This window comes from Rhineura floridana, chromosome 3, assembly GCF_030035675.1.
Source record: "Rhineura floridana isolate rRhiFlo1 chromosome 3, rRhiFlo1.hap2, whole genome shotgun sequence".
NCBI classification, from domain to species: domain Eukaryota; kingdom Metazoa; phylum Chordata; class Lepidosauria; order Squamata; family Rhineuridae; genus Rhineura; species Rhineura floridana.
The window spans coordinates 2,213,762-2,237,022 of record NC_084482.1 but is presented as its reverse complement, the minus strand read 5'-3'; the positions used below and the strand labels follow the sequence as shown (position 1 = coordinate 2,237,022).

Sequence of the window (23,261 nt, the reverse complement as noted above, 5' to 3'; positions counted from 1 at the left end):
AAGTGGATCCCATTGACTTACATTGACCAAAATGGTGCCCGGCGGCAAAAAACCGCCGTAAAAGCGGAACAAGCACTTTAAAGTGGGGCCTTTCTACAATTCACAACCGCTGTATTAGCGGAACGCTGTAAAGCGAAGCGCTGTAAAGCGGGGCCCTACTGTACTGTAAAGATAACTAGGCAATACATGTTAAGGGCTCCGAAGACTTGAAAATGCTATATAAATGCTATTATTGTTGCTGTGAAAAGCTTCTCTAGCAGAGCAAACCTTTATGAAAGCCATAGGAACAGACCAGTTTGCTTTCTTGTTTTTCCCTTCCCTTTCCTTGCCAGATCATTCAGGAAACTAAGAGTTCAGCTAAGGCACAGGGCCAGCCCAAGACATTTCGATGCCTCAGGCAAAGGCTGAGATGGTGCACATATATTCCCTTTTGAAAACAGAATCTGTCCGGACTAGCAAATGGCAACATCATACTTCAACATGGCCAACAGGACCATGTCCACCATCATCCCAGTTGGCAGCAAACTAGCTTGCTGGGGTTTTCAGGCAGCTTCCATGGCATTGGCACACAAAGCTCTCCTTCCAACACAACACCTCACCATTGCTTCTCCCTTCCCCATTTTGCCTAATGCAGGGATGAGGAGCCTCAGCCCAGGGGCCAAATGTGACACTCCACACCTTTCTAACTGGCCTTTGGGACTCGCCCTAGGCCACACTCCCCACTGGCAGTGCTTCACACCCTCTTTGAGTGTTTTTCCCTGGCTGGCATAGGTCCCTGAACTCTGATAATACCTCTTACTTCCCCGGCAGAAAACAAAAAGAGAGGGGCGCACGTAGAATCTAGCCTACTGTACACAAGTTAAATTTACATTCATTACTCCACCCACTTTTGCCTCTGGCCCCACCAATCACAAGAATGTGGCCCCTGATAGGCTGCCTAGGCTGGAATGTGGCCCTCAAACTGCGCAAAGATTTTCTACCCGTTGCCTAATGGTAGAGTCAGTCCTGCACAGGAGTCTTCTCGACCTGACCCCCTTTTGTCTCTCGACCTTCCCCCTTTCCTACCTTTTCGAGGCCCTACCTAACCCTTTTGCTTGTTACTTTGGAAAGCGCGGTTTCAGTGAACAAAGGTCAATAACGTCGCCAGCCCGGCCGAGATGGGCGTGACGTCGACACTCGAGTCCCTTCGCCCTCCTTCGCGGGCCTTGCACGTCCGGCAACCGGGGTCAAGCCGGGTAAGGCGGCGTCCTCGGCTGAACTGGGTTCGGGCGACAGCGGTTCTGACGTGCCGAGGGGAGGCGCCTCCCGCGGACCGGAGCTGCTGCCGCTGCTGCTCCTAGAGACGCCAGCGCGGGACGCTCTTTCCAGCCGAGAGGAGCAGCTGCCGGGGGAAGAAGCCGGGCGAGAACCAGTTCGAAGCGGAAGGCCTGGGGGACGTTCCTTGATCTGGCCTCGGCTGCGCGCCTCCGTCCCTCGCTCCCAGTGACGACGAGGTGAGGCTGTGGGAGGACGGGAACGAGGTTTTACAGACCGGGCGAGGGGGTTCAGTACGCCGAGACAGACAAAGAAAGTGCGGTGGGGGCATTGCCCTTGCCTGAGAGACACCCCCCCAATTCCTCCTTACCCAGTTTTTTCATGGGTGTTAACATGGAGGTGGGCCGGTTGGCATCTCTCTGCGCAGGGCTTGGAACACCTTACCTCCTCCCAATGCCAGTTTTAGTTGTTGAGGGAGCCTTAGAGCATGTGCAGAGTGCACCTTCAACTCAATAATCATCCACTCCCACCTGTAATCTGGGGCCCTAAATTAGGAGACCTTGCAGCATGTAGTGCAACAGGTGTTACCCGTGGGCAGCTGCCATTGGGACAGGTCTTTGGGGCAGGGCCGAACAGAATCAGCCAGAGGGACCCCAAGAGCTGGCTTGCCACATTTTGAAGTAAGTGAAACAATGCACATTACCATGGAAAGGGTGTGTGTGTGTAAGACCGTTTACAATCCGCAGTCTAAAATTACCTAATTGCATCACTGGCTGCTCCACAGCCTCTCATGCGACATTGCAAGGGATTCTGGGGTGTGCCTTGCACGTTGTTGTGCATGCGTGGGTGAGGTTATCAGCACAATCCTAACCATATCTACTCAGAAGTAAGTCCTGCTGAATTCACTGGGAATTATTCCCAGATAAGTGGAGTGTGGATTATAGCCTGTGGATGTGCAAGTCTCTGTAGAAAGCTGGCAGTAGTGAAGTTGCTCCGCTTGTTCCAATGAGAGAAATGTGAAAAGTATTTTTGTGTTCACTCTGAAATTATCAGCCTGACCTTATGCAGAATTTAGTGCTCTTCAAAAGCTTGTAGAGTAACTTTTCTTAGCTCTACAGTTTATGCAACAAAAACTTCCTATGCTTCCTATTTCCCCAAGTGATATGAAGTGCAAGGGCCGGCTGTAACAGAACTGGTTTCTTGTGAAGATACTTGGATTACTGTAATGCGCTTTACGTAGGGCTACCTTTGAAGACAGTTCGGAAGCTACAACTAGTGCAAAATGCGGCGGCCAGATTGCTGACAAGGACCAAGCGGTCCGAGCATATAACACCTGTTCTGGCCCGCTTGCACTGGTTGCCAATATGTTTCCGGGCCAGATTCAAAGTGTTGGTATTGACCTATAAAGCCTTATACGGTGCGGGACCACGATACCTGGCGGAACGCCTCTTCCGATATGAACCGGCCCGTGCACTACGTTCTGCTACGAAGGCCCTCCTCCGGGTTCCAACTCACAGGGAGGCCCGGAGGGTGATGACAAGATCTAGGGCCTTCTCAGTGGTGGCCCCCGAACTATGGAACAGTCTCCCCGAGGAAGTACGCCTGGCGCCGACTCTGCTCTCATTCCGGCGCCAGGTCAAAACCTTCCTATTCTCTGAAGCATTTTAAGTTACACTGATTTAATTTTAAAAATGTTTATTGTATTGGATTGTTGACTGTATTACTAGTATTATTCTGTTATTTATTGTATTTTTATGCTATTTTTATGTTCACCGCCCAGAGAGCTATCGCTAGTCAGGCGGTATATAAATCTCATAAATAAATAAATAATAAATAAATAAATAGCACCCTGGTGATTCTGTATTATCTGTTCAAATAAACAGGTATTTGCTTTTAAATAGCACTGTTCCCCCAAGAACTATGGTATGGCTAGATAAACTCCCCCCCCAACACTTCTTTTCCTTAACATACCCAGACAAAACCCTAGTCTCTCAGCCCTATCTTGACAAGGAAGTGTTGACACCTTTCAGTGACTTGGTGTAGTAGCCATCAGTAGCTGTCAATCGAGCAACCTTTACTTGTTAGAACAAAAGCCTAGAAAGTGAGGGTTATCTTGCATAACCAAACAAGTGTGCCTGCAGTTTGTTGTTATATGCCTTCAAGTCGATTACGACTTATGGCAGCCCTATAAATCAGTGACCTCCAGTAGAATCTGTTATAAACCACCCTCTTCAGATCCTGTAAGTTCAGGTCTGTGGCTTCCTTTATGGAATCAATCCATCTCTTCTTTGGCCTTCCTCTTTTTCTGCTCCCTTCTGTTTTTCCCAGCATTATTGTCTTTTGTAGTGAATCAGGTCTTCTCATTATGTGTCCAAAGTATGATTACCTCAGTTTCATCATTTTAGCTTCTAGTGATAGTTCTGGTTTAATTTGTTCTAATTTAATTTGTTACGTTCTAATTTAATTTGTGCCTACCGTAGAAATACATAATATTTTATCTGCTCTGTGCTTCTCTTGTAGTAGTTGTGTAGTAGAGGTGGGTGGGTGGTGCTGGGGTTTTCTTAGATTTTTGTTAAATGGGCTATGATTGCTCTCAGCCTTCCTCCTTTTGCAGAGCAGCACATCCAGTCCTGTTCTTGGGCTGGAATGTTCCCAGCAAACAGGGCAAGGGGAGGATATAGCACTGTTTGAGTCCAATAGGACTTCCTCCCAGGAAAATGTGCAGCCTGATGCCTCAGCTGAGAATGGGCTGGAGAGGGATTGGTTCTTGCTTGCTTTGGAATCTGGGCTGATCTCCACCTAAAACTATTGGAACCTGTATTTTTATATATGCTCAGGAGAGCTAATGTGGCTTTTTTGGGCTTAGACCAGGGATATCTGAGTTCAGCATAGACATAATGGGATATCTGGGTTCAAAATGGTTATAAAATTCACTGCGTGACCTTGGGTCAGACACATGCATGGATGCTATCTATCTAATACAGTTATTGTGAGGATACTGTGGAGGGCAGGTGATGACCATGGAGGAAGGGTGGGATAAAGTATAAAAAGGGTTTTAGGACACAGCAGGCTCACTTATTAGTATCCAACTTCTCCTACACAGATGGATGGCTAGAAAATTTCAGTTGTTCTAGCAATGAGATTGTCAGATCTGCAAGGCCAGACTGATACCCAGGAATACTCCTCTATAGGACCCAGAAGGTGACATTACACCACTTGTCACCTGTAGCTCCCAGCTAATATCATTCCAATGTATGTTTGGTGGTCTTGGTGCAGGGTGAGGGTGGGGTCACGGGCATAGACTTTCCAGTTTCCTGGGGAGGCAGGGCTGGGCCAAACCTATGAAAAGGTGGGTGCAGGCCAGTGGTTATAATGGTATCTCAGCGGTTTCCCACTGTGTCCTGTCTTTGAAATTCACTTTTAGGATGATCGCTTTAAGACCTCCAAATGTACATGCATGTACGTAGGACAAACTGGACAGTCTCTATGTAAGAGAATAAATGGACACAAATTTGGCACTGAGAAAGGTAACACGTAAAATCCTGAGGCTGTAGAGGAACATTTTAAACTTCCTGGGCATTCATTTGCAGGAGTCTTGTTCCTCCTTCATTCAGAAGGGTGACTTAACAATATGAGATCATGGGTGCCTTTATTTGATAAAGACATGGTTGTAGTCTCTGAGCCAGTGCAGTGAGAAAGAGTGGCTGTGCACTATCTCAGTTTCTGAGCAATGTACAGAGCTCGAAGTAATGGCAATCTAACTAACTAAATCAGGCTAACACTGAGACCCTGCCCCAGCGGGGGGTGGGGCTACCCTTGTTCCTGTGGCAACACATCTTTTCTTGGCCAAGTCCTTATACATGTTAATAGGACACTTGATGGACCTGTCTGGACCCATTAACTTATGAAAGGAACTGGTTTGACTAGTTCAGCAGGTTTCTCTGCTAACTCCATCTATACAGATTCAAAATCAGAGGCTAGAAAGAGCACCCAAATCGATGCTGCAGTCCTATAATAATAGTAAACTTCCTGGCCATTCATAGTCATTAAGGTCAGGAACACAAGACCTTAACTTCAAAACATAATTCCACTTAAACTAATAAGAATAACCAAAAAAGTTCATTTCTTTGTTTATTGTAAAATCTATTATGGTTTAAAACTCAATAAAAATAATAGATAGATAGAAGTAGACTCTGGCCTACAAAAGCTTACGCTATAATAAGAACAGTCATTAAAGTCCCACAAACTATTTGTTGTTGTTTTTCCTGGTGACTGGGAGATACTCCCCCACTATGACAAAATGGTTATTAGCCCTGTAAAATATGCTAAAGATTTTATTTATATTTAATGAAGGCTTTTGATTTACCTAGTTCCATCTTCTTTACAGCTTTGCAGGCTGCTGGGCCCAACTGAGGCCTTGCTCCGTGGAAAGTGGGTAGAACCAGGGTTAAGAACTAAGGCTGCAATCCAATACACACTTACCTGGGAGTAAGTTCCATTGAACCCAGTGGAGCTTACTTCTGAGTAGACATGTATTGGATTGCAATGTAAGCCACCTTGTGAAATTCTTAATAAACACACATACACACACAAATACTGGCAAACAAGAACAAAGCCCAAAAGAATCATGGAAACTAGTATGATACAACAGAGAGATGGGGCAGACCTTTGCTACAGCTGCTGTTGTAACTGAGTACATCATGTGAGCAGCGCTTGGAAAAGTTATTTTTTTAAACTACAACTCCCATCAGCCCCAGCCAGCATGGCCACTGGATTGGGCTGATGGGACTTGTAGTTCAAAAAAGTAACTTTTCCAAGCTCTGCATGTGAGCCTGTCAATATTGCCTGGCGTTGCCTGCCTGCATGTAGCTGACCCCCGCTGGAGCTCTGCAGCCCCCTCCCTAAAGTTTACACCTATGGGTGGGGTTCCCCAATAAAAAAGATGTGTGTGCGAGGATAAAGTTTCTTCCAAAGGGGGAAGGGCTGTTGCTTGGTGGGCAGGCACAAGGCTCCATGTCCAGCCTTCAGCATTTACAGGCAGGACTTGTACACAACTCTCGGGAGTTGTTGCCAGTCAGTGTAGACAGTAGTGAGCTAGATGGACCAGTTGATCTGACTCAGCAAAAGGCAGCTTCCTGTGTTCCATGTGTCATCCATGAACTACGGACCATTGTGGAAAATATTTCCCTCTCACCAGCTTTAGAAAGTAAGATTCTCCTTGTTTACAAACAGCCGCAGAACAAGCCCAGGGACCAGACTCTGCAACAAACCCAGCTGCTGATTCTGTCCTCATATCCACTCAGGCAACCCTATGACAAAATCTTCAGGAGGCGGTAGAGCGCCTGCTCAGCATGCAATCCCTGGCATCTCCAGGTAGGCTGGGAAAGAAGACTCCTGCCTGAAACCCGAGAGCCTCTGTCACTGTTGACAATACTGAGTTGCATGGACCAATAGTCTGACTTGGTACAAGGCAGCTTCTTACTTTCCTGTCTGATAATGCCACCTGCAGCATCAGGAATAATTCACCGACTTGTCTTCCATCATTAAAGATGCAGTCACTTGCCAGCGATGTCTTTCTGCTTTTTGCACAGAGAAGAAATGTATCTCTACATAAATGAATTAATGAACATTAACAGCAAACTCAGCAACAATTTCTGATTTGTGTCCATTTATTAACAATTGGAGACAGTGTTTTGTAGAGGTTAGTGCCGGACTAGGACCTGGGAGATCAGGATTCAAATCCACACTCAGCCATGAAGCTCACTGGGTGACCTTGGGCCAGTCAATGTCTCTTAGCCTAACCTACCTCACAGGGTTGTTGTGAGGATAAAATGCAGAGGAGAACTATGTATGCCACCTTGAGCCTCTTGGAGGAAAGGTGGGATATAAATATAAGAAATAAAGAAACATTCAGAAACCAGTAGAAGAACACTTCAAACCACCAGAATTCGATCTCCTGATTTGAAAATTGCCATTCTCCTTCAAAGGAATCTCGAAGGGCAGTTGCAATATGCAATTGCTTCATTTGAACTGGTATTGTTCCACTGCAAATCCCACTGCATGCTTAGAAGTATTTTGGCATTTAAAGTGTCAATAACAAAGTGTCAATTAACTTAGGAAAGCGATTGCGAATGGCAGTTATGTTTATTTTGCGTTCATTGTAAGCTTTTGATTTAATTGTTAGAGGCTGTACTTCTTACATTTGATTACCATTTGGACATTTACATTCCCCCCTCTATACCAATGTCTGTATGTAAGTAATGCATGCACACACCCGCCCTTGTTCATGACACTTCATTCATCTGATGAATCTTGACTCCGTGAAAGCTTGTGCCGTAATCAATCTGTTAAGCCTGTAATGTCCCACAGGACTTGCTTCAAGTTTCAGATTTGGGGATTGACCTCAGCTTCTGCCTCTGTGCTATCAAAGTTCACCCTTTTGTGGTAATAATAATGTGTAGCATTCTTAGCACTTTGGCACATTCAAAGCATTTCACATATGTTGCATTATCATTCTTCTAACAACCCTGTAAAATAGACTTAAGATTATCATCTCTAGAACGCAGGTGGGTGAGCTCATGGCAGAAGCAAGATTCAAACTGGGGACTTTTTGATTTGTAGCTCAGTCTCTTATCCTGCAATCCAGTACATGTCTACTCAGAAGTAAGCTCCATTGGGTTCAATGGGACTTACTCCTAGGTGAGTGTGTATTGGATTGCAGCCTTAGTCTTAGTATCTTAGTATTGCCAAGTATTTCTCCAACACAGGAGGTCTGGGTTTGAATCCTTTCTTATCGAGGCTCTTTTGGATCTCAGTTACCCATCTGTAAAATGAATCACAAATAGTAAACTACCTCATTACACAAGTGTTGTGAGGATAAATATGGATTCAGTAGCTAAAAACAGCTTTAGGAATGACTAATAATATTGACATTTTCAGCCTCTTTGGCTGTGTCTTCTCTATGTGTGGGTGTATTTGAACAAGGCAGCCTCTTGGCAATGTTATCTGTTGCTGTGATTCTGTGTACAGGGAAATCTACAGAAGTCATGCAAGGACCTTTATGCAGCTTTAAGGGTGTGTGGGATTTTGTGGTTGTACCTGTGAAAAGGCGGCTGGAGATTTGGCAGTACCCACAGTGTGCTCGACTTGAGTGCTGCAGAAGCTTGGAAAGGGCACAACGGCTGCAACAGTTAGAGAAACAACTCTCAGCCGCTTGGCCACTAGAGGACAGATTAGGTTCGTGAGCTTCCTTCTTCCCCATTGCCTTGTTGTTTCCAAGGGGCGCTCACTGAGAAAAGACAGCCCTTGTGTGCCCTAACTTGCTTGCTTTTTCCATCCCACAGATTTTGAGGAAATGGACCTGCCCCTGGAGGAGCCTCCAGCCCAGCCTCAACCAGAGATTCTGCAGCCACCTCCATCTGCCCATGTATGTGAGCTGCGCACTGCTGTGTCTTGCTTTGCTGAGGAGACTGTCTCACTGCTCTCAGCCAACGGCCTGCTAAGTCACTCCCTCCTCAGGACCACCGGCAGCCCTGGGACACAACCAAGGGAGCAGGGAGGGCCCTCGACCGCGGCCCGACGCAAGCGGGAATTCACCCCAGATGAAAAGAAGGATGATGGCTACTGGGACAAGCGGAAGAAGAACAACGAGGCAGCCAAGCGGTCTCGGGAGAAGCGGCGGGTCAGTGACCTGGCACTGGAGGGGCGGGTGCTGGCACTGCTGGAGGAGAATGCCCGCCTCAAGGCAGAGCTCCTGGCCCTCAAATTCCGCTTTGGCTTGATTCGGGAGCCAGTGGAGCCTTCCGGGCCAGTGGTGGCTCTTGCCGCTGAACTCCACCGGGCAACCCCCCCACCTTCCCAGCACTATCCAGTGGCTCCCGACCCCCCCCGCTATGCTTGCCCCTTCCGCCCAGAGCCAGCCACCGGCTCTGAGGATTCTGGGTTCTCCACTCCAGGCAGCTCCAGCATGGGGAGCCCTGTCTTTTTTGAGGAGCGCGACAGGGTGGAGGAAGGCATTATTTACGACGGGCACGGCCTAGTGCCTGATGCCCCGGGCGAGGGAACTGACTTGAGCCGAGGTGGCCGTTACGAGTCTGGGGAGAACATCAGAGGTCTCCCCCACAAGCTGCGTTTCAAAATGGCTGGGGGATCCGAAGAGATGGCTGGGGAGCAGCCTCGACATTACCCACAATCTCCACCAGCAGGCACCTGGCGGGGGCCAGTGGCACGGGAGGAGCAGGGGAATGCGGGCACAATGGCCTATGATAATTGCTGTGAAACAGAGGCCCCCAGTGCCCAGCTGGCAACTCTCCAGGGGCCTGAGTACCAGATGGAAAACAGCACCCTGCGGAGCCAGCTGGCCTCACTTTCAGCTGAAGTCGCCCAGCTGAAAAAGCTCTTCTCTGAACAGATCCTGATCAAGATGAACTGAACCAGTAGCAGCGTCAAGGCTGAAGGGCTGGCTTCGTAGGGGTTACTTTTCCTCTCCCTACAACTATCACAATTTAGTTTGCCTATATTTGTACAAAATTTGGCCCTGCACGTGGTCAGTTTTCACCTGTTTACATTCATTAAAATGATAACGGCATCCCTCCACATTGAATATGTGCCCCTCATCGCCATTTCCCCACTTTAGCAACTTTCATGCTTTTCTTTTGTGCAGGGAACTTCGTTTCTATCTACGTGAGCCTCTGTGTCTCACATTCCTTGTGCATTTAAGAAGATTCTGGGAGGCCTTTTTAGGTCATGAACACTCAGGTCAGTTTACATGGAGCAAATATCCACACTGCGTTGAAGAAAACTGGTGATAGGAGTGGGCAATCTGTCCTTCAGGGAATCTCATCCACCATTGCTTATCTTCTCATTTGAGGAACCCCAAGAACAGGAGGCCACTGTCCTGCTCAAGCATCAGTGTGACTGGCCCAATCAGCTAATTTGTTTTCTCCTCAATGAGTCTAACTAATCCAGGCTCCTTGGTACCAGTCACTGGAGAACTGTTGGTTGCTCCCTCAGCCAAAACAAACAAAGAGTCCCAGACTGCCCGTTATAGCCTCCCTCTCCCTACTTCATTCCTGTTTGTTGTTGCTAGGTTGGAAAATTGAAGTAGACTAGAATGAGCGCACAGGTCCCTGTGAGTGTTAAAACCCCTCTCTGCAATAGCCAGGCCAAGAAGCTGATCTGGTGGGCAAATAAGGGGAAATGAACTGGTGGACTGGGATGGAGGAGGGGCTCCAAACTGGGTGAGTGGCAGTCCTGCATTCCTCATACCTTTGCTGCCTCTTTCATTGCCATATCAGCTTGCCCAGCGCTGCCTGGAAGCCAAACCGTCCGGCCATTCTTGTTGTGGATGCTTTGTGGTAGAGGAAAGGCAGTTTGCACATGCTTAAAAGAACTCTTTTTCATTAGTATTTGATTATGGTTCGGTGTGGAATCATGCCACTGAAAATATTCAGGCTATCAACTGAAGAATTTTTGTTGATTTTAATCATATACCTTTCAAACTAATAATTTTGTTGATTTAAATAAATTTGTGTATTACCATAACTTAATATGTGTTCCTTTTTGAGAAAAATGACAATGTCTAATAGTAAGCAAAAGTTACTAAGTGCTTGTAGAAGGAAAGGCCGTCTGCTTTTTCATTCCCTGCCACAGTAAACAGCAAAATCAAAGCAGCCTTATGAAATAATCAGAACTCACAACCTTGCTCATTCATATTGAACCCTGTCAATAAATCTGCTAAATCTTTCATTGATTAATCTGAATAAATCTTGCAGTAATATTACAGTAATATTCAGAATATAAAGGCCCAGTAATTTCTATTCATTTCAATTACCTTTGCAGGGGAGGGATGTCTGATGTATTACGCCCTCTATTAGGCCTGTTCTACACATGCAGGTGAAGGAAATGACAGTATCATTTCAGACAGCTGGCAGGAGATGGCATTTTTTTAATGTGCTTCCACGTTTTGAAATTCCATGCAAGCAGGGGAAAAAACTAGTGCATGACATTTCTAGTCCAGCTTGCTCCCTGTTTTGGTAGTTACCTGCTTGCAGTGAGCATCCATCTCCCACCTGCCAAGTAAAGTACTACAATCCATTCTGCTATAGTTCTTATGTAGGCCAAGTCTGCATTAAAGGTGGAGTGCCAACTGGATTTTCTGTTTCTGGGGTCAAACTAGATGTGACTATGCACATTTTTAAATCATTGCTTGTGACTGACTCAGCCTCAGATTAATCCTTTCCCTTTTATGCCATTTTCCCCACTAATAATCGCCGTCTGCTCTTAGTTTTAAAGTTAAAATCAAGGCAAATAGGCTAGGGAGGGGTGGTTCAGTGGAAAAATGTCACAAGAGAAAAAACGTAACTTCCCCCACTCCTAACCAGTCCAGCTCATGCACACCCTGGGTGCAGTCCTGCTTATGTATGCACGTTTTTTGCAGCAATCTACATGGCATCATCAAATTGCCAGCCCATACTCTTTTTTTACATTTTAACTAGATTTCCCCTTACTGTGAAAAATCTAATCAGTAAAAATAACCCCTTATATATCCACAGAATCCAATAGTGTGGAAGCTTGTTAGTGCATATTGATTATTTATTTGCTTAGCAGTTTGTCATGCATGTAGTGATATTTCTTTGGGTGACCCCTAGTGCCATGTCCCTACTTCTGTTTGTCTCTCACCTGCACACAGCCAAGCCATTTTGTTTCCAGCAGCCTACACAATGACATGATTATTTCCACCATTTGTCATATATGAGAGGCAAGTTTGAATTTCAACAACCCACTTAGGTAGAATTGTTCTCTCACAATTTCTACACAGTACACTTAGTTTTACTGTCAGGCACCAAAATGTCTCTCTCCAGCCTTGAATTTGTTTTAGGCATAAGATATTAGAGCAGGGTGTATTTTCTCTGGTCATCATTTGAGTCTTATTAAAAAGAGTAGGAATGAGTCAGTCACATTTCTATGCAGAGCCGAAATGCATACAAGATAAGGACAGACTAGTGACTCCTTCCAAAAGCAGTCACTTCACCCTCATGCTGGAGAAAATGTACAGGCTATCCCACCAAAGCTAACCAAAAAATGCATGATAGTCATTGTACCTTCATTCAATCATTCGGGGGGGGGGACACCAAAGTTCACAGCTGGGCAATGCCTTTATCAGGAATAGCCAAAATGTTGCAAAAATATATATATACAAGTCTGAATTCGCTATGAAGAGTTCTTCATCAGGCCAGTTCTTACACAAATTGTCACAGTTGGATCCAGAAATAATAAGGTGTGTGTGTGTATATCAGGCAATGCATATAAGAAAACAATACACGTGGTTAATATGCTAACTCAGTTAACACTCTTGACTTTGAGCATATATGGAAAATGTTACTGAATGTGGATAAGCTTCACAAGAATCAAAGTCATCTGCTAAGCCAGAAAGCCAAACAAGCTGTTCTGTGCTAGAGCACCTGGCAGTCAGGAATCCAAACAGGCAAGGCAACACCCAGTCTCCCAGGACTTACCATACACTGAATAGAAGAAAGGATCAAAGGCATAACTGTGAATGGCTCCCATAACACATTTGAGAATGACAACTTGTCACTGCATGAAAGCTTAACTTTCTGGCTTTAAGCAGGTCTGGGTTTTTTTTAAGGGTGGTTACTTTAGTCAGAGAAATCCAAAGTTAATATAACAGAAAGATGACAGCTGTTCACTTCTCCACATTTTTGTTTTACAAATTTATGTTATGGTTTATTTATAGACTGCTTTTTGGCACAAAGACTCCCAAAGTGGTAAGTAACCTAGTAATACACAGAAAGATAAGAAAGATATGATAATACAGGTTGGGAAGAGGATCAAGCCAGTAGGCCAGACCCCAAGTCTAGCCACCCTGACATACCTGGACATGCCATCCAACCTACCAATCACCTGGTGCCAGGCAACACAAACCAAACCCAAAATCCTTCCCACCCACTCACACACCACTAGTCCTAACCCAAGCCAGTGATGTGAAGGATCATCCGTACCCACAGCAAGCCTCACCTTGAATTAGAGTCACTTGCTGATCTATCGATCTAATCTAATCAATCTAAATTTTAAAACATCTTAAAAACAGACTTTAAAATATATTAAACAAAACATTTTTTAAAAACATGTTAAAACAAAACATCTTTAAAATATCTTATTTAAGGGACTTCCGGGAAGGGTGACTTCGCTTGTGCCTGCTTTTGGGACGGGCTCCCGCCTCAAAAGAAGCTTATTCAGATATAAATCAGTCAGAACTTTTTTTTTTTGACTGATGAAATTTCTCCCGGGCAGGGAGAAACGTAGAGATCAACCTCAAAAGCCTGTTTTTGTTGGGAGGACTGGATTTCATTAATTTATGAGATAAGGTCCAGCCAACAATGCCGGACGGACTTCCGAACAAGCTCTATCTGCTTAAGCGATACGTTTATCTTTTCTTGAAAGAGAGAACGGACTAACAGGCAAGCACCCTTCTTTCTATTATTTTTTTTACTTGGTTTAAATTGTTGCAGCAAAAGGAGATTTGTCAGATTGATCGGCTTTGGACAACTTCTGGGTGAGCTATAACTCTTCTCTGTTATTCACGAAATTAACAGCTTATCTCTGTTTCTGTCGCAAAAAGCTGTCCTGGAAGTGCATTCTAAAGATATAAACAGAAGAGGGATTTGTATTCCTGATTTCTATTCCGAGGAATATTATATTGTCTGGGACTATTCTCTTTTTGGTCTATTTTATTTTGACGAATCTGCTTCTTCACGACGCCACTAACTGTTTTGATGCTGGGAACTAAATTTGTTTTGCATTCTTGAACATAGAGAGATAAGGCAGGTTGCTCTGTTTATACTGTGATGTCATCAAGCCTGGAATATTAACCCAATTGTTGCTGAAATAAAAAGTGGTTCTTCTTTATTTTTGTTTTGCTTTGTTTTCGTGGTTTTAAAAATGGCAATCAAGAAAGTGGCTGAGAATCTGGAAGTAACTATGTTTCAGAAAATAATGGATGAGATTGAGATAACGAAACAAACCCTGCGACAGGGTAGTAAGGAGTTGAAAATTGAACTGAGCAAAATGACGCAGGAGCTTAAAGAAATAGGGGATCCTGTGAGAGAGGAGAATGAGATCAGAGATGAGAAAAGAAAAAATAAAGGGAAGATACAAGCCCTGGAGATTGGAACAAATGCGGAATTGGAAAAAGATCTGGAGTTTATGGATTTTAGAAATAAAATCTACTGTTTGGAATTTAACGTTATCTCTGAAGAAATTAATGAAGATATTAGAGATAAAGTTATCAATGGCTTGGATAATCTTCTGGACTGGAATGATGTGATGGAGCTTGATATAGAGAAAATCTATGGAATTAACTGCAGCCATGTGACAATGGAAAAACTCTTAAGAGATGAGCCAGTGCATTTTGTAAAAAAGAACACAGATATGACTTTACAACAGTATTTCAGCAACTTATTCAGAATGGATGGCAAGAAAATATTTGGGATAGAGGAAATTCCCATCAGACTCTTATTATATGACTATGGCTACAACAGCAAGATTATTATGGAATACTGATAATGGAAGATTGGACACTGAAATTACTGGACTTAACAGGACGATGGAAGATGGAACTAATAGGGATAATGGAATAATGGCTATTGAAATTATTGGACCTAACAGATTCTGATGAGATGGATTAATCGAAATGTTTATTTGGAGTATGGTTATGACAATAAGATTATTATAATTATTAACGAGATGGATTAATTGACATGTTTATTTGGAGAAAAATTGATAGATATATTTCTTAAAGAATTGAAACCTCTCTTTGACTTTTTGCGGAAAGAATAAAGTAATGTTTATGAGATTTGATGATTAATTAAGATAACTACTGGAGGAAAGTGATTTTATAATATGATTTAAGAGACAGGATTGTTATATATTGTAGACCTATAACTGATTTGATATGTGACAAATGGGAAGTCAACATTTTATTTTTTTTGTTTAATCATTTTTGTTTTGTTTTGTTTTTTGTCTTTGAATGTTTTATGATTTTGTTTTCTATGTTTTATGAAAATTTGAATAAAAATTATTGTAAAAAAAAATATCTTATTTAAAAAAGCTTTAAAATATCTTAAAAAGTAATTCCAACACAGACTGGGAAGATCTCTGCTTAAAAGGCTTGTTGAAAGAGGAAGGTCTTCAGTAGGTGCTGAAAAGATAACAGAGATGGTGCCTGTCTAATATTTAAAGGGAGGGAATTCCAAAGGGCAGGTGCCACTACACTAAAGGTCCACGGATCCGACCTCTTGATAAGATGGTATCAGCAGGAGGCCTTCACGCGCAGAGCGCAGTGATTTCTGGGTATGCAAGGGGCAAGACGATCTTTCAGTTATCCTAGTCCCAAGCTGTATAGGGCTCTGTACACCAAAACCAGAACCTTGAACTTAGCCCAGTAGCTAATAGGTAGCCAGTGCTATTCTTTCAGCAGTGGGGTGACATGCTGGCAATACCCTGCCCCAGTGAGCAATCATGCCACTGCATTTTGCACCAACTGCAGCTTCCGGACCAACTTCAAGGGTAGCCCCACACAGAGTGCATTACAGTAATCCAGCCTGGAGGTTACCAGTGTATGGACAACAGTGGTCAGGATATCCCAGTCCAGAAACAGCCACAGCTGCCTTACCAGCCCAAGCTGGTAAAAAGGCATTCCTATCCTCTGAGATCACCTGGGCCTCTAGTGACAAAGATGAACCCAGGAGCACCCCCAGACTATGAACCTGCTGTTCCAGAGGGAATACAACCCCATCCGAAGCAGGCAACTGACCAATTTGAATAATTGCTAACCACCTACCCACACAACCTCCATCTTGCTAGGATTCAGGCTCTGTTTATTGGCCCTCATCCAGCCCACTGAGTTCAGGCACCAGTCCGGGGCTTGGACAGCCTCTCCCAGTTCAGGTATTACAGAGAAACAGCTGGGAATCATCAGTGTACTGCTGAACCTTGCTCCAAATCTCCTGATGACTGCTCCCAAGGGCTTCATATAGATGTTAAACAGCATCGGGGACAAGTTGGTACCTTGCAGCACCCCACAGTACAACTGCCAGGGAGCTGAAAATTGGGAACAATTGCCCAATACTATTCTCTGAAAACAACTCCAGAGATAGGATCAGAACCACTGTAAAACAGTGCCTCCAATACCCATCTCACCAAGTCAGTCCAGAAGGATACCATGTTCAATGGTATCAAAAGCCGCTGAGAGATCAAGTAAGTGTAACAGGGTTGCACTCCCCCTTGTCCTTCTCTCGATAAAGGCCATCCATCAGGGCGATCAAGGCCGATTCAGTCCCATAACCAGGCCTGAACCCACACTGGAATGCGTCAAGATAATTGTTTCATTGAAGAGTACTTGCAATTGCTGCGCCACAAATCTCTCCATCACCTTTCCTAAAAGAGGGGTATTTGCAACTGGCGGTAATTGTCACAAACCAGTGGGTCCAGGGTGGGCTTTTTCAGGAGCAGTTGGATCACCGCCTCTTTCAGGACAGCTGGAACCACTCCCTCCCAGAATGATGCATTGACCACACCCTGAATGCAGTCAGTCAACAAGCTTTAGTAAGCCAAGAATGGCAAGAATAGAGAGGACATATTGCTGGCTGAATCACCGCAAGCACCTTATTCAAAAACCAGACCGTCAAGCCACCCCGCGATGGCAGCGAGAGTCCCACTCGTGGCCCACTGCCACCACCCACAAAACATGATCTGGTTGGTTTGATCTGGTGCGGCGACCAAAAGCAGAAGACGGTACTATGAATGCAATTCATACAGCCGCATGGGTTTGTGTGTATTTAGCCCCTATCAGAAAATTATTGGTAACACTGATCATTTGTTCTGTAGGAGGAGCAGAGGCATAGATTTGCAAATACCCCTCTGCTTCCTCCTGCCATCCCACACCTTCTAGTTGCTCAGACCAGCAAGCAAGCTGGGAAGTGTGTATATGGGTTTGTTATCTGCCTTGCACTGGCCTATTGCTGTAAAGAGGGTTCCTGAGATCATCTGTCTGCACAATGAGGCTGTGGGGAGCATTCTTCAGAAGTGCCATTGTTACAGGGTGTCCTGTAGAATTATCAATGAGTGAACAGTAGTGTAGTGGCAAATTCAGAAGTGCAGGGTCCCCTCATGATAGTCACAGCCACGTCCCTCCCCTCCCTTTTTGCTGCTGGGTGAGAAAGAAATCCTTGTTAATGCCTTCTCCCACAACAACAGACAGCCCTAGGAGCCAATCAGCACGAAAGGGGAGAATGTTAGCTGCTGAGAAGAGTCTTTCACTCTGATTAGCTCCAGTCACCTGAAAAGGGCAAGGAAGCATGTTAGAACACTCTTCTCAGTGGCTAATATGCTCCCCTTTCATGCTGATTGCCTCACAGGATACTGGAGACATAGGGACCCTGCTATCAAAAAAGTAAGGGTCTAAGACCCACCAAGACCCCAGACGACTACACCCCTGTGAGAAGAAATGTTTGAAAATCCCAGAGATGCCAGAGAAGAGGACCCCAATGAATCCTGGAGGAAACCACACTGGCAAAGCCTGAATAGCCTTTTTGTGCTAGCATAGGCTTTGCTTATCATTGTCTGGCATTCTTTAAAATATAAAGGCATGTACAAGAGCAGGGCAAGACTTGCAGCCAAGAGTATGCAGCATTTCTTCATAAAAGGCTGCCGTGTTCGCAATGTTGGCAAATCCTTTAGGGGTCACACCAGATGCAGTCCTTCCAGTGGGTGCCACTTGATCCTCTCCAATTTGCCAACCAAGAAGCGAAATGAAAGATGTACAGAGAAAGTGGCAGAGAAGTCACTAGCAAATCACTTCAGAGGTTTTGGGTTGAGAAACTGATCTCCCTTTATCTCTTAATGTGGCCCTCCAGCAAACTAGTTGCAGAGATGATGCCATGCTGAAAAATTCCAGGAGAGGGCACAGGAGTCAGGGAATATTTACTAAGCCCTGCTTTACAGATATTTACTTTACAATGTTGGGAAAATGTGCAGTTCCTGGTTCTATTAAGATTAGAAGCCTGCACCCAAATATTTGGTTGTTTATTTCAAATCAACATGTGAAATTCAGCTCACCTGCCTCAAATCCCACCTTTTGGTGCACCCTCCTAGTTTCTATGCCCTTCTGTAACTCAGCCCATAACTAAGCCTAGGCATATGCAACTAGAAGCAGATATTGCTTCCCTGTGTTACCTCTGCCTTGCCTTCCCTTTCCTCCCGTTGTACCCCTTTGTCAAATGTTAGACTGTAAGCACCTCTTGTACTCTGTACAGCACCATGCGCATTGATGCTCCTATATAAACAAACAAATAATAAAGCTCAGTTTGGCTCTCTTGCTCAGTCTTCCTGTTTCTCCCCCAGAAATCTCACTCCACAGTAGTGTACATTCTTCTCTGTACCCAGGATCTGTTTGAATTTCTCACTCCCCTCCTTGGTGCCTTTCTCATTAGCTCCTCCTCCTTCAGTTCCACCACTTCTCTTTCACTCAACCCTGGCTCCTCTGTCACTCCTCATAGCAGGGCTGGCCCTACTGTTAGGCAGAGTGAGGCTATTGCCTCAAGTGGCAGATTCTGGGGAAAGGGCAGTGGCGGCAGCCCTCTGACCACCTGGTCCCGTTAGAGAACGGAGCAGGTTGAGTCACATGGCCTGTCATGCACTCACTAAAGTAGCTTGCTGCCCTCCGCTGCAGTCTCATCACTAGTGTTAAACGTATCTGAAGCAGTTTCATACCACTTCAAACAGCCATGGCTTCCTCCAGAGAATCCTGGGAAGTAGTTTGTTAAGGGTGCTGAGATTTGTTAGGAGACCCCTTATTCCCCTCACGGAACTACAATCTCCAGAGTGGTTTAACCATTAATCCCTCTTTCCAGGGAACTCTGGGAATTGTAGCACCGTTAAGTCTCTCAACAACACTCCGCACCCTTAACAAACTATAGTTCCCAGGATTCTTTGAAGGAAGCTATGACTGGTTAAAGTGGCATGATACTGCTTTAAATGTATAGTGCAGATGGGGCCAACTGCCAGTCCATTCAAGGTCTGCATGTGGCATGAGGTTGTATATCTATGTTCCCCTTCACTTAAGGCAAAAAATAATGTCTTGGGTCAGCCCTGCCACACAGCCCATTGCTTCATCTAATTGCCACTTTCCTAGCCCAGTTAGAGCATATTCAGGGCACCAGGCCAGGCAGTGTGGCACTGTTATAGTTTCTAATTAGCCTTATTAATCATAGAATCATAGAATAGTAGAGTTGGAAGGGGCCTACAAGGCCATCAAGTCCAACCCCCTGGTCAATGCAGGAATCCAAATCAAAGCATTCCCAACAGTTGGCTGTTCAGCTGCCTCTTGAATCCCTCCACTGTCGAAAAGCCCACTACCTCTCTATGTAATTGGTTCCATTGTCGTATGGCTCTAACAGTTAGGAAGGTTTTCCTGATGTCCAGTCAAAATCTGGCTTCCTGCAACTTGAGCCCATTATTCTGTGTCCTGCACTCTGGGACGATCGAGAAGAGATCCCGTCCCTCCTCTATGTGACAACCTTTCATGTACTTTAAGAGTGCTATCATATCTCCCTTTAGTCTTCTCTTCTCCAGGCTAAACATGCCCAGTTCTCCTCATAGGGCTTTGTTTCCAGTCCCCTGATCATCCTTGTTGCCCCCCTCTGAACTTGTTCCAGTTTGTCTGCATCCTTCTTGAAGTGCGGAGACCAGAACTGGACGCAGTACTCAAGATGAGGCCTAACCAGTGCTGAAGAGGGGACTAATACTTCACACGATTTGGAAACTATACTTCTGTTAATGCAGCCTAACATAGCATCTGCCTTTTTTGCAGCCACATCGCAGTTGGCTCATATTCAGCTTGTAATCAATTACAATTCCAAGATCCTTCTCACATGTCGTATTGCTGAGCCAAGTATTCCCCATCTTATAACTGTGCATTTGGTTTCTTTTTCCTAAGTGTAGAACTTTGCATTTATCCCTGTTGAATTTCATTCTGTTTTTTATAGCCCAATGCTCCAGCCTATCAAGGTCCCTTTGAATTTTGTTTCTGTCTTCTACGGTATTAGCTATGCCCCCCAACTTTGTATCATCTGCAAATTTGATAAGCATGCTTTGTACCTCCTCATCCAAGTTGTTAATAAAAATATTAAAGAGCACTGGGCCCAGGACCAAGCTCTGTGGTGCCCCACTCGTTACTTCCACCCAGTTTGAGAAGGAACCATTGATAAGCACCCTTTGAGTATGATTCTGGAGCCAACTGTGGGTCCACCTGATAGTTGTTCCATCCAGCCCACATTTAGCTAGCTTGCTAATCAGAATATCATGGGGCACTTTGTCAAAAGCTTTGCTGAAGTTGAGATATATTATGTCCACAGCATTCCCACAGTCTACACGGGAGGTTACCTGATCAAAAAATGAGATAAGATTAGTTTGGCGGGATTTGTTCTTCATAAATCCATGTTGGCTCCTAGTAATCACTGCATTGTTTTCAAGGTGCTTACAGATTGACTGCTTTATAATCTGCTCCAGAGTTTTTCCAGGGATTGAGGTTAGGCTGACTGGTCTGTAGTTCCCCGGTTCCTCCTTTTTGCCCTTTTTGAAGATAGGGACAACATTAGCTCTCCTCCAGTCACCCAGCACTTTACCAGTCCTCCATGATTTCGTAAAGATAATAGACAACAGTTCTGAGAATTCTTCACCCAGTTCCTTCAATACTCTAGGATGCAGTTTATCGGGTCCTGCCGATTTGAACTTGTTCAAAGTAATTAGGTATTCCTTGCCTGTTTGTCTATCAATCTCAAGCTCCAATCTTGTCCCTTCCACTTCATGTTTCCCGAGATGTATCCTTAGTGCACATGCATATAATTGCATGCGCATGAACACTAAGCCACAGTGTAGTCTGCAGCTTACCTTTTAATAGACAACAGTTCTGAGAATTCTTCAGCCAGTTCCTTCAATACTCTAGGATGCAGTTTATCAAGCCCTGCTGATTTGAACTCGTTCAAAGTGATTAGGTAATCCTTGACCATTTGTCTATCAATTGGCAGAAGACTGAGCTAAAGTAGGAATTGAGCACTTCTGCCATTTCTTTGTCATCTGTTATCATTTTTCCATCCTCATTGAGTAGCTGTGCCACCATTTCTTTTCTCTGTCTTTTACTATGGATGTACCTGAAGGAAGCTTTTTTGTTGCTTTTAGCGTCCCTTACTAACCTCAGCTCATTCTCAGCTTTAACTTTCCTGACACCATCCCTGCAATTCCATGATACCTGCCTGTACTCTTCCTTTGTGGCCTGACCTTCTTTCCACTTCCTATATGTGTCCTTTTTTGTTTTCAGGTCAGCTATAAGCTTTTTGTGAAGCCACATTGGCTTCTTCTGCTGTTTCCCCCCTTTTTTTCCTTGTTGGAATTGCTTGCCATTGCGCTTTTAGAATTTCATCTTTTAGAAACTCCCACCCATCTTGGACTCCTTTTCTCATTAGGGTCGCTTGTTATGGAACTGTACTTACAATTGTTCTGGGTTTATTAAAATCAGCTTTCCTGAAGTCCAGGGTGTGCGTATGGCTACTCTCAGCTTTTGCTTCTGTTAAAATCAAGAATTCAAGCATGGTGTGGTCACTTTCCCGGAACTGCCACTTCATCCACCAAATCATCTTTATTGGTTAGAATCAAGTCCAGGAAAGCTGATCCTCTGGTTGCTTCCTCCACTTTCTGTAGGAGAAAGTTATCTCCAACGCAAGTCAGAAATTTCTTGGAGGGGCCGTGTTTGGCAGAATTTGTCTCTCAACAGATATCAGGATAATTGAAGTCCCCCATTACTACTACATCATGCCTCCTCGAAACATTGGCAATTTGCTTTTCAAAAGTTACATTCTTGTCTTCTCCTTGATTGGGTGGTCGGTAGTAGACTCCAAGCACCACATTCCTTTTGTTACTTGCCCCATTAATTTTAATCCAGATACTCTCAGTGGAACTACCAAGCTCATCTTCCTGTATTTCTGTGCATGGATATATATTTTTAACATATAGCGCGACTCCACCTCCCTTTTTATTCCTTCTGTTCTTTTTGAACAAGTTATATCCTTCAGTTAGATAGATAGATAGATAGATTTTATCAGCATGAAAACATTATAAACAACATATTCTGACAACAACATAGTCCAATAGTATTGGATACAAAGTTTAGTTGGTTATACATATACATGTTATAAAATAGAGGTAAAATAGATAAAATGTTATATGAGTATAAAAACAATTTTTTTTTATAAAGTTTACTGAAAATTACAATTTATCATTCATTATGTCTTCAAAGTTAAAATCACAGTAACTTGGTCTAGGAAATTTTTATAAAATTATTTCTTAATTTTTGTGCAATAAAGCTGAACTTTGCTAGTTGTACGGTTATCTTTGGTGATGTGTCATTTAGTAAATATTCTAGCCAGAATTGTTCATTTTTATGCTGGAGACCAGACAGTAAAGGAGTAATTAATTGGTGCCTTAGATTCCTATATATGGTGCAATGGAAAAGGACATGTGTGTTATTTTCCACGGCATTTTCCCCACAGGGACATAACCTATCTTTATATGGGATTTTAGAGAATCTACCGTCCATAACAGCTGAAGGGAGAGTATTCACTCTAATCCAAGCAAAGGCTTTGCGATATTTTGGCACTTCTAAATTCGTTAAATAGGACATTGGAATAAAGAACTTGGCATTATGCCTTTGATTTTTTACTAGCTGTTGTTGAAAGTCTAAATCTTTCAAGCGCTGGTGAATATTTGCTAAGGCAGCATCATGTCCCAGGGAAAGAACATATTGGGTGGAAAAACCTATTTTTAATAATTTTTCAGTTACAAGATCCGCCCATGGCGACTGGAAGTTATCACTTAGGATATCAGGAGCAAGTCCTATAGGGTCAAAGATAAGTTTTAACCAGGCGTTGGTTCTT

The 23,261-nt window shown here is 44.1% G+C and overlaps 1 protein-coding gene across 3 annotated transcripts; it reads left to right on the top strand.

The window, feature by feature from the left end:
* Positions 1-951: 951 nt before the first annotated feature.
* LOC133379146 (uncharacterized) lies at positions 952-10,998 on the top strand. Of its 3 annotated transcripts, none has more exons than XM_061613798.1 (2): positions 952-1,493; positions 8,598-10,998. In XM_061613798.1, exon 2 carries the CDS (start codon positions 8,609-8,611, stop codon positions 9,683-9,685), a length of 1,077 nt encoding a protein of 358 aa, XP_061469782.1. In that variant the 5' UTR covers positions 952-1,493; positions 8,598-8,608; the 3' UTR covers positions 9,686-10,998. The 3 variants fall into 3 exon arrangements, with proteins under 3 accessions (XP_061469782.1, XP_061469783.1, XP_061469781.1); XM_061613799.1 differs by lacking the exon at positions 952-1,493 and adding an exon at positions 1,508-1,934; XM_061613797.1 differs by lacking the exon at positions 952-1,493 and adding an exon at positions 8,107-8,490.
* The last annotated feature ends 12,263 nt before the right edge of the window (positions 10,999-23,261 follow it).